The sequence below is a fragment of the Beta vulgaris genome, chromosome 8 (genome assembly GCF_026745355.1).
Source record: "Beta vulgaris subsp. vulgaris cultivar EL10 chromosome 8, EL10.2, whole genome shotgun sequence".
In the NCBI taxonomy this organism is placed as follows: domain Eukaryota; kingdom Viridiplantae; phylum Streptophyta; class Magnoliopsida; order Caryophyllales; family Amaranthaceae; genus Beta; species Beta vulgaris.
Window position 1 is genome coordinate 54,429,585 of NC_079209.1, and position 12,168 is coordinate 54,441,752.

At 35.6% G+C, this 12,168-nt stretch overlaps 1 protein-coding gene across 1 annotated transcript; it reads right to left on the reverse strand.

Moving 5' to 3' along the window:
- Positions 1 to 631: 631 nt before the first annotated feature.
- On the reverse strand, positions 632 to 7,276 carry LOC104901918 (chaperone protein ClpC, chloroplastic). Its single transcript, XM_048634650.2, is given in 10 exon segments — positions 632 to 1,423; positions 1,425 to 1,693; positions 1,696 to 2,002; positions 2,829 to 2,918; positions 3,006 to 3,081; positions 4,599 to 5,032; positions 5,560 to 5,745; positions 5,861 to 5,974; positions 6,070 to 6,185; positions 6,506 to 7,276. Coding segments are annotated over 10 exon segments (2,760 nt in total). The 5' UTR covers positions 7,080 to 7,276; the 3' UTR covers positions 632 to 829.
- Positions 7,277 to 12,168: the final 4,892 nt, after the last annotated feature.

The following is a 12,168-nucleotide window of genomic DNA, read 5'->3' on the forward strand; positions in this document are numbered from 1 at the left end:
TTTTTGAAGAAAGAAAAATGGCCACATCTAATTTGGATTGGGAGGGAAGTTAAACATGACCCATGTAATTATTAATAGATATGGCTTTTGTATTAGGATTCATCAAAAGATATTTGACAGATTGTCAAGACAACACCATGGTGTTATATCGCTAAGGTTTTCCGACTATAATTCCAGCAAGTTCATGATCTCGTTACCTATCTGCAAAATAGTAACATTAAAAGAAAAGTGTTGCAAGTATCATGAAACATCTCAAAAAAAAATTATTGCAAGAATTAAAAACGGAGGTATATTGTAGGATGATTGGTATATTGTAGGATGATTGCATGAGCCTATACAAGTGTAATTATCAAAATGTCCTTCCCCTCTCTTATTTGATAACAAACGATTTGCTGATTAGTTGTTTTTGTAAATGTACCTCCGACTATTTGAGTAATACATGAGCCATTCAAATATACAATACTCAATATCCTATACAAAATTATATATTGAAGTTTAACGATTGTTAAATCAAGTCCATAGAGAAGCCAATCAGACTGCAAACGACCCCACCTTTTTTGGTATATCATCTCAAGACATCAAACTAGAAATTAAGACTAATCATATTTGAAGATAAAATAGGGAGTGTGGCTTGAGAGAACAGCTCTTAATTAAGTTTTCTTATTGAAACAAACAAATACATATAAAAGACAAGTTATATTTGCACCAAGCCACCAACTGTTGATTTTTGAATGAAAGAATAACAGTGAGAAATTGGAGGGATGAAATACGACCAGCATGTCTCTAACTAAATTCCAAAAAATTCAAGATTTTACTATACATTTAAACTTCACACTGGAAGCAACTCAAAAAACAAGCTAGAATTATTATTACTACTATTAAGCACAATGACATTTCCACTAGAATCAACATCTAGAATAACTGAATCACCTTCTTGAATTTCTCTTGCAAGCATCTTCTCAGCCATGCTATCCTCCAAAAGCCTCATGATAGCTCGCCTCAGCGGCCTCGCTCCATAACTTGGACTATAACCATCGTTGACTACTCTCTGTGTAAAATTCTCAGTCACTTGAATATCAATGCCCTTGGTTTCAAGCCGCCTGAAAACTTCCTTCAACATGATATCTGCAATCTCCTTGACTTCCAACTTTGTAAGCTGCCTAAACACAATCATATCATCTAACCTATTTAAAAACTCAGGCTTAAAGTATTGCTTAAGCTCCTCAATCACCAGGTTCTTTATTCTGTTATAACTGCTGTCATGATCATTATAAGTTAGATCGAATCCTATACTCCGACCACCCTTCTCAATCACACTGCTTCCAATATTTGAGGTCATAATCATAAGGGTGTTCTTAAAATTTACAGTTCTGCCCTTGCTATCGGTTAGCCTTCCATCTTCAAGAATCTGAAGCATTATGTTTGAAAACATCGGGATGAGCCTTTTCAATTTCATCAAAGAGGACTAGAGTATAAGGGCGGCGCCTCACTGCCTCAGTAAGCTGGCCACCTTCGGAGTAACCTACATAACCCGGAGGTGATCCGATTAACTTTGAAACCGTGTGTCTCTCCATGAACTCGCTCATATCAAGGCGGACCATGGATTCTTCAGAACCAAAGTAGTAAGATGCTAAAGCCTTTGCAAGTTCTGACTTTCCTACACCGGTTGGACCTGAGAAGATGAAGCTGGCAACGGACGGTTAGGATCTTTTAGGCCAACCCGAGCACGGCGGATCGCACGGCTGATGGCTTCGACAGCTTCGTCTTGACCAATAACTCGGCCATGGAGGTTGTCTTCCATCTTGAGAAGACGATTTGATTCGTCAATGGAGGCTTTCTGAACTGGTATACCTGTCCAAGAAAACACTATATCCCTTATTTCTGCTTCTGTCACAACCGGTCCAACATCATCCATGTTTGCCTGTTTCATTTCCTTATTTTGGCTCATGAGTGCAGATATTTGAACCTTCAGATCCAGTTCTTTATCCCGCAATTCCGCAGCCTACACATGGCAGTTTGTGAAACAGTTCAGTATGTACAACACTTGCAAAGCATTAAAGGAGGACTTTTTCCACCAGTATGTATTGGGAAGTACATATTATTCTGGCACTCTCAGAATATTAACTTACCCTTAGCTAGACCTTGCAAAACAACAAAACTGAATGACACCTGATTGCCTTATCCAAAACTAAACTGTATCTGAACATACAGGGTCTACCCGATTTGACCCATAAACTAGTAGACTAATGTTTGATCCATCATAATAAGCTACTTGACAATAGACCCCAATATCTTGAGGCCGTGCTGATTTAAATAATTCATCACACGAATATGACCCAATCCAAACAACCCAGTTTCCACCTTTACCCATGGTTGAATGAAGCTCAAAGTCAACCATGACAGACAGCCAAAAGATCCCATCTAAGCTAACGAGCCACTCGGATGAATAAACTAGCGTGAAGGTGGTTAGGTCTTAAAATTTTGGTTTACCTGCTCTTTATTTTTATGTTCTTTTGGAAAGATGGTTCACCCATTCTTGGAAATCAATAAAAGGACTATCAAAGAAGCTCAAGGAGAGCTTACTTGCTTAGATAACATTGTCATCTAATACAACTAATACAAAGGGAGGTGATAAAAAAACATGTCATTTGGAGGGTTAACCCAATCATTCAAGCGACGCTTTTTTGCTGCTTATGGGGGATGCAGCTCAAATCAATAGGGCCTATTTAGATTATAGAGGAAGGGAAACATGGAAGTTGGTGACATAGATACTTGATTTTATTGAAATTGGGAAGAAGAAAAAGATCTCAGAGAACAAAGCTCTTTACCTTCTCAAACTCTTGGTTGCGGACAGCACTACCTTTTTCGTTTACAATCTGCATGACCTGTTTCTCAAGTTCTCTTACTTCTTCAGGAAGCTGGAAAATGAAATGAACAACTAAGGGTAAAACAAATAATCTGGGAAATAAGTAGCAAGCCCAGAACTTTGGTGCATAAACTCGTACCTCCGCATGGCGCAATCGCACCCGAGAACCAGCTTCATCGATAAGATCTATAGCTTTATCAGGAAGAAATCTATCACTGTGGAGTATTCACACATATATTAGAACAAATCATACTCGTCCAAAAGCAAGATACTAGAGGGGAAAACTCCAGAAAAGTACAGAAACATCACAAAAAGGGGATCTGATAAGAGCTTAATGTCATCCGTGAAACTAACTTTGTCCTGCTCTAACAACTGGTAAGTTGGGATTTAGGACAGCCAAATAAAGGAAGAAACACAGAAACTCCTTGCTAAGTGGATTGTGCAATAGAGATACCAACATAGTTTTTCACCATCTTTACCGGTAAGCTCAAGTAATATGGTGGATCAGTTATTCAGTTTTCTAAGGACACAAATCTATAGGTTGTGTCATATGCTGACTATGGGTAAACACATATGATTCCAGAGACGGGGTACATTTCAAGCATGTGTTTCAGAAAACTTGACAACCTTTTAAAGACAATTAAAAAGAATAAGGTAACATCATTAACTTAATGCTTTCCACAATCGTTTGATGGACGGGTAGGTTATAGGTCGTACGAGATGATGTGGACCATATTTCGGGATATCATAGAGGACTAACAGCCCATTTTATAGGAAATTATGATGCTAATGTCCACAAAAGGCTTGTCTACCCCAGTTATCCCATAAATTTTCTTTACTACTTGAATTCTCGATACCACCTTTAAAGTGGTAATGCCAAAATATATATAATTATATTACCATTACAACATTAATGCCATATAATTCAGCCTGCCAAATGGACCATAGACGTGTGACAACCACAAACTCTAATGGAACGGAAGGAGTATAGGGTGGATGTGACCACTCAATACATTCCTAATCATAGCACATGTAGTTATACTGTATTGGGTATTTGTGTAAGGAAGTACGATTAAATTACAAAAATCTCTGTTATCAAGCACTTACCCAAGTTGATAAAACACTTTGTTTAGAGTGGACCTTCTAAGTGGCACACAGTCTGTTCAGGAACGGGGGATTTCATCCATAATGCTATAAGGCTCTTGAGATAAAGTGGAACCGGCATGGACACCTTAAGACTAGATTTTGGGCCAAAATAGTAGGAACATTTCATATTATAGCGAAGTCGGGTTCTTGGACGCGTGCCCATGTCAAACACCAATACTCTGAGGTTGGGGACATAATTTGAAACAAGTGTTTTTCCTAGTGAAATACACTTGCTGCACCATTATCAGTGGATGACCTACTCATCAAACACAAAAAAAATAAAAACATAGTCCCAATAAAACCTTTTTCACTTCAATAATCAATAATAGCCTCAAAGCATAAAAAACACACACCTCAACTCCCTGCCCCCCAATGCCTCCATGTTTTTTTTATAAAGAAGAAAAAGAAAACAAAAACACAGCAACGACCTGATTGCTTGACAAAGCAGCAGCAGCAGTAACTCTACATCAATCAGAAACACTTGTTTTCAGAACATTGGTCATTTCAAGACTAACTAATAACTATGGGTGTAAAGGTGATATAAAATCTATACTATGCAATGTAAAATGAGCAAAAAGGTACATGCCTGATGTACTGGGATGACAGTTCTGCTGCTGCAATTAATGCTTCATCTGTATAGGAGAGCTTGTGGTGAGTCTCATATCGCTCGCGGAGCCCTCTGAGAATCTGAATTGCTTCATCTACTGTGGGTTCAGGCACTTCAACAGGCTGAAATCTTCTCTCCAATGCTGGGTCCTTCTCAATGTGTAGTCTGTATTCATCTAGGGTTGTGGCTCCTATGCACTGTAATTCACCCCTTGCAAGAGCCGGTTTCAAGATGTTTGCAGCATCCATTGCACCTTCTGCTGCCCCAGCCCCAATGAGAGTATGCACTTCATCAATAAATAGAATCAGGTCGTTTGATTCTTTAACTTCTTCCATTAGTTTTTGCAGTCTACCCTCAAACTCTCCACGATATTTAGTTCCAGAAACCAGACGACCCATGTCAAGAGTTATGACCTGAAACCAGAAGGTGAAGTGACTATTTTCTAAAAGAATCCCAACATTGATAATGAGAAACAGTAATATTCGTAAAGCAGTTATAATCAATCCTAGTTCCAATTAAAAATGTGGACCCTTGAAGGAAAACATTTTAAGTTCATACTGATATAGGCCTTCTTAACTCTATGACATGTTTTCATACAAGCATGGAACATGAATATAAGTACTCCTGGAATTCCACTTCTTTTTTTTTTGGTATATATTCGCTCTCAGAGGGTGATCCTTCTCTAGCAGCTAGTTCAGTTTAAATGAGGAAGATGAATTAAGAGTCCACAATCTCTTTAGCCAAAAGCTATTTACAAACACTGTTATTAAGAAGTTGCATACAAGTATAATTTCCAGAAATGACCTCCTGTGATATAGTAAATTTTACACCAGTATACATGTTAGTATCAAGACTGGAAAGTCCATGACATAGCAGTGTTCTCTAGTCAAAACAAACGACATCGTAAAGTTCACAAGAAAAAAATCATAAACAGGCATACCTGCTTCCCCTCAAGTGTTTCTGGAACATCGCCATTAGCAATTTTCAGAGCAAGACCTTCTGCAATGGATGTTTTGCCAACACCTGGCTCTCCAACGAGGCAAGGATTGTTTTTTGTACGACGACTCAGTATTTGGATGACGCGCTCTATTTGTTTGTGCCTTCCAACAACAGGATCTAATTTTCCCTTCATAGATGAAGAGATTCAGCTGAAAAAATATGTACATGTGGCAGTATCCTTCTGCACTTCCTATTAAACATCAATATGTATTCAATCGCATTGTTTTTAGGGTTATACATACCTCTTGCGCCACCTTTGTCAAATTTGTGCCATACTCTTGCACTGTGGGCATACTGTCACTAGAATTTCCACCTATAGTAACAGATTCCTTTTTCTCACCCATCATGTTTAGGACCTATTTAGACCAAAACCTCATTTGTTAATAGATGGCCAATGAAAACCCCATGTACACACACAAATTTATCAGCATAGAGAGAATATACAATTGACCTGTTTACGAATCTCTTTTGTATCAACACCTAAATTATCAAGGACACGGGCAGCTACGCCCTCACCTTCACTAAGCAATCCCAACAGCAAGTGTTCCGAGCCAATATAATTTTGACCTACAATATCAAAATTAAGGCACACGTGAAGATCTATATGATTAAAGGAAGTTCTTTAACTTCAGATAGTTTAGCAAGTACTTGACAGATTGCAATGCAATAGGTCTATGCACTACAGGACCATAAAAGTCCATATGTTAGTCTGAGGCAAAATCTATGAAAAATATACATTAAATAGCCAAATCGGATACTTAGACATGTCCTCGTGTCGGACACCAGTAATTGAGTCCGAGTAACATATGATAAAAATTAAAGAGACAAGGTTTTTCTCCTAGGAGATAGCACTTCATTTGACAAGTTTATTAATAGAATAGTCTTACCAAGTTTACGTGCCTCTTCCAATGACAGTTCCAAAACATGCTTAGCACGAGGACTAAATGGAATTTCAACAGGAATGAAACCACCGCCTCTTCCAACGATCTTTTCAACTTCAATACGTGCATTTTTCATGCTAACTCCCACAGATTTCAGAACCCTGGCAGCAATGCCAGTCCCCTCACCAACAAGACCCAACAAGATTTGCTCAGTGCCAACAACATTATGACCTAAGCGCCTCGTTTCCTCTTGAGCAACCAGTATAACTTTTATTGCTTTCTCGGTAAAACGTTCAAACATCGCTTTAATAACACCCCTCTTTGGTCTCCCTCTATGAACAAACATTGCATCCTTCATATTTGAATCAAAACCTAAGGTCCTAAAGCTTCCCAAAGAACCCAAATAAGGGGTACTCGCTCGAAGCCCTGAGAAAGCTTGAACTCTTAATCTACATACTTGTAAAGGTGCTACCATTCCTACTGATGAAGTTATGACTTTAGAGCCTTGGAATTGCTCATTTCTTCTTTGATAGGTTAATGAAGCAGGGATCTTTAGCAAATGAGGTGCAATAGCAGCCATGCTATTCCAAATTTAATTTATATTTTTGTTGGGTTCACCACAACTTCTGCATTCAGTGAAAAAACCAAGCTGAGCAGAATAATCAAACAAATTTAACTATATAGTTTTGAACATAAATATAATAGTAACAATTAATGCAAAAATTAAAGCAATTAAGTTGAGAATGAAATGAAGTAAACTATTTTGCACAATCTATACTAATATATTAAAAGGCGTGCGCAAACGAGGAACGGTGCCACATGGCGCTCTCCCTAGGGAGTTTTACAGGGCCGTTCCTGAGTAATTTAGGGCCCGGGGCGAACTTCAAAATATGGGCCCCCAACCAATAAGAATTAAAAAAATTAATAATTAGTATCTATTAAATTAGAGACATTGAAAATTTACAATCCCAAAATATATTTAAGCATACATATCTTTATTTAAAAGACGGCCTCTGTGAATTTTTTGATGCAAAATCATTGATAATAGTGTCAATATCTTTATTTAACATCATCACAAATTCACAATTCACATTAAACATTAAGCAAAATAGCATGAACTAACACTAACTGTCTAATTGACTAAAGCACCAAAGAACTAACTGACTAACTTCAACAGTTCAACGAGATTTGTTGGGGTGGGGAGCAAATAAAGTAACAGTAATCATCCCATTGAAATTAAAAATTAACTACAGTCTACAATGCCCACAATAATTTTTTCACAAAGAAATTTGGGGTATGACCGTATGAATTATGAATATTAAGCATTATGTAGAAACAAGAGAGCAACAACATAAATTCTTTAAAGACTAATAAACTATACGAATTTAAATGATGATAACAAGAATCACAATTCACAAATCACAAATCATCAAACAATCAAATTGTAAGGGTTTTTTTTTTTTTGATAAATTGGTAGTTAATGTGAATTTTGGGGGGAAAAATTGGAGAAAGAGAATCATCAGTAATTCAGTAGAGAATTATAGTAGGCGACGAATGACGAATTGATGATTGACGAATAAAACCACAAAGGTCAGAGGATTACCGATTACGTCGTTGATGTGGTGATGCCTTCACTCCCTTCAGCCGTTCAGCGTTATTTAACTCTAATGTTTGATGTTTCTTCCGCTTTTCAGTTCTTCGTTTTGTACTTTTTTTTTTATAATAACTGAACTCGAAAATTGGGCCCTGGGCGTGAGCCCCGCTCGCCCCACCCCAGGGCTGAGCCTGGAGTTTTAGTGCATGTAATGAATATACAATAAAAAAATTAGAAATTACATAGTATAGGTTTTGATCCCATGACCTCAAGTTCATATACTAAAGTTTTAACCACTAGACCAAGTTGTATTTAGTGTTATCTTATCAAAATACAATATTAATAAATGAAAATTTTTCTTACTCGGAGAATAGCCCGGGTCTAATAACTAGTTATTAGAACTAAAAACTACTAGCATATTCACCAAACGAATTACATAACATAAGAAAACCCTTCTTCCTGAAAAGATCAAACCTTTAAACCCATAAAACAAACATCATAAGAACAACTGAATCAATAAAGTTAATGATTTATTAATGCATCAAATGATCTTAAATTCAGAAAAGACAAATAAAATTGCAAGAGAAAAGAGATGATTACTGTTTGACGCAGAAGCAAAGAGTGTGAAAAATGAGAAGTGCAAGCAAGCTTTTCACCTGAAGCCCACAAAGAGAACAAAGAAGAAGATTCGGAGGTGGGGTTGGTTACGGCTCTTTTTAGTTTTTTTTTTTATAGTGATTTTGATATATGCAGTTCTTAGAGTTACAAATAAGTGCTAAATATGTTGGAAAATTTCCTGAGATATTTCTCTAGTTTGGCGTAATTCTCAAAATACCCTTTTTATTTTGATAATCCCTCAAATACCCCTAAGGTTTCACACATTGTTTAAAAATACCTTTATCATAGACGGGAATTCAAGTGCATCAATTTCCCGATGTACACTTGAAACTTCAACTTTGAACTTCAAAATTCAATAAGGGTATTTTGAAAATTTAGTCAAACTTCAAGGGTATCTCAGGAAATTTCCCAAATACATTCTATAATAGTATTAATTTAGAAATTTATTACATAATCATCGTCAATCAATGTAACTAATGCTTATTTTTTGCTTTATAATTTCATTTTTAGTTTTTTATTTACTCCCTCTGTATCGTAATATAGTGCGTGTTTCTCTTGCTTGAGGTCGAACTTTAAAATCTTTGACCAAATATTCTCATTAGTATATACAAAAAATATATACTCATGTGGGATTTTGTTAGGTTTGCCTCAATGTGTACTTTCATATAATATATTTTTATCAAATATGAAATTGAAGATATCGCAGGTCAAAGGTACGTCTTGGAGATCGTGTAAAAAGGAAGCAAATTGAATACTATATTGTGGGACAGAGAGAGTATTACTTAATATGCTTGCTAAATGCATAAAGAATATACTTTTGTACAGTGTTGATTGCATTATGTACTACTGTTTGATATTGATATATAAGTTGGCACATACTCGTCCCTCTTCATCAAATAGTACTTAGTCATTTGATATGACTTTTACCTTGGATCATTGAAGTATTGAGTTCGAATCTTGCCAAATATGGTGTTTTAGAATATGGATTCCCTTATTCTCCCCTCTTTTCTGAAGAACCTGACTCGCAAATGAAAGTGCTTAGGACAGGGTCCTTCTCCTTTCATTTTAAAAAACATATTTGGTAAAAAGAGGTACGGTGCAAAATTAGAGGTTTGAACTCATATTATGGTATGTTTGGATAGGTGAATTTTATTTCAAATTCTGGAATTGATCAATTCCATTGTTTGGATAAGTATGAATTTGAAATTCAGAATTTATCACAAATTCAAGATTTATTGAGGAAAGCCCATTAAATGAGAAAATTGAAATGATGTGATTTTTCTTGTCATTTGAAATTACTTAGCTTACTTCTCAAAACATATATCACTCTCTCTCCCCCTCCCCCCTTTAAAAAGCCCCCACACTATCACTCTTTCTCTCTCCTCCACCTACTTATCTGAATTTATTAGTTTTTTTGCAAACAAGAGTATTTGGATTTGGATTCAAGAATTTGAATTCCTACATTTAGAATCAAGCAATTGAAATAAATTCATCATTCCCAAACACAACCTTAGAAAATTTGACTAGTCAATTCTCTAATTTGAGTATCTGTAAAGAGAGGTTTTATTTAGTTGATTAGGCTCAAAAATCTCTTTTTGAAAAAGTGGAGGGATGAGCTTTTTGACATTAGAGGTTTGAGAATTAGTGGGCCAATTACATTTATGTCCTAAAGTTTTTTGAAAATTACACTAATAAGCAATAAAAAATACAACAATAGATTATACACATGTCCTTATTGATCATTTTACACAATTATATATTGTATCAATCAACTATCAACTAATTACCAAACACATTTATAAAAACAACTAATACAATCAGCTAGTCAAATCGGCTTATACAATCAACTAATACAATCAGTTAACAGCTAACAACTATCCACTAATTGTCAAACAGGGCCATAAGCCTTATTCAGTACAGAAATGTTTCATACAAAATTAAAGATTTAAACACATATTGAAGGATTTGACTAGTCAATTCTCTAATTTGAGTATTATTTGATAAAAAAAAGAGGTTTCAAATAGCTTATTAGACCCAAAAAGGCTCTTTTTGAAAAAGTTGGGGGATGAGCTTTTTGAAAATAAAGGTCTGGGAATTAATGGGCTAAATTACAGGTTGTTTGACAATAAGATGTTAGATGTATGTTAGCAATTAGTTGTATGCATTAGTTGTTAGCGATTAGTTGTTTGTATTAGTTGTGTTGTCTGAAAGTGTTTGGTAGATACTCCTTCCTTCCATGAATAGAGTGTCCATTTTTTCATTTATATTTGTCCCAAATAGATTTTCCATTTCCTTATTTGGTACGGGTCCACCAATTAAAATATTATTTTGCTTTCAACTTCTATAATATCACTCACATTCTCATATGGCCCGGCCACATTCTCTCTCCTTAATAAACAATTCATAAAAAGTGTACCAGCTTTTATATTTAATTATGATCTAATACAACTAAGGTCCTATACATGATTTTTTCTTAATTATGCCCAAAAGAAATGGGCAGTCTATTTATGGACGGGGGAGTAGTTGTTAGCTAATTATTACTTTATTGGGTGAGATGACCAATAATTAAGGATATTGGAATAATTTATTGATGGAGTTTTTGTGGTAAAAGGTGGTAAATTTAACCAACTTTAGAATATATTTATCATTACACAACTAAATTCAGAAACCTCTCTTCCGAAAAGCTCCTAATAGTAACTTTTTCAAAATCAGCTTTTAGGCTCAAACATCCCTTTCAGTTCTCTCTCGATCAACCGAACACTCACATTAAAGGATTGGACTAGTCAAACCTCACTATTCATCTCAAATATCTCTTTTTACTCCAAAACTCTCTCAACTAAACACCCCGACCCCTACATCTATGTCCTAAAATTCTTGGAAATTACATAAATAAACAATAAAAATTACAATAATTAATTACACTCATCCTTATTGATCATTTTACACAATTATGTAGCAATCAACTATCAGCTATTTACCAAACTAAGCACTTTTATACAAACAACTTATACCATCAGCTTGTCAAACCAGTTAATACAATCATCTATCAGTTATCCGCTAATACAATTAGCTAATATTTATCCACTTATTGTCAAACATGATCATAATCTTCCCTATCCAAGCCATTATTATTTCTTCCCTGGATCACATTTTTATAACTTGTCCTATTATTTACCTTGTTTGGCAACATCGCCAATGTCGTTTATGGCTCCGTTACTTGTTAAAATCTAACTCTTAGTCTCTTAGTTTCATACATGCAATTCTTCATTTTTATGGCTCCGTTATTTCGTAAATAAGTATATGCACACGAGACCATGAAGAGCTATGTGCTCCCTGTATAAAACGATCGTGATTGCAAACTAAACGCAAAGAAGATTTTTTTACTGAAAACAAGGAAGTTGGGATGCCAGTTAAATCGAATTGTAGGGTAGCATTAAAGTAATTTTTTAGGGGAGCA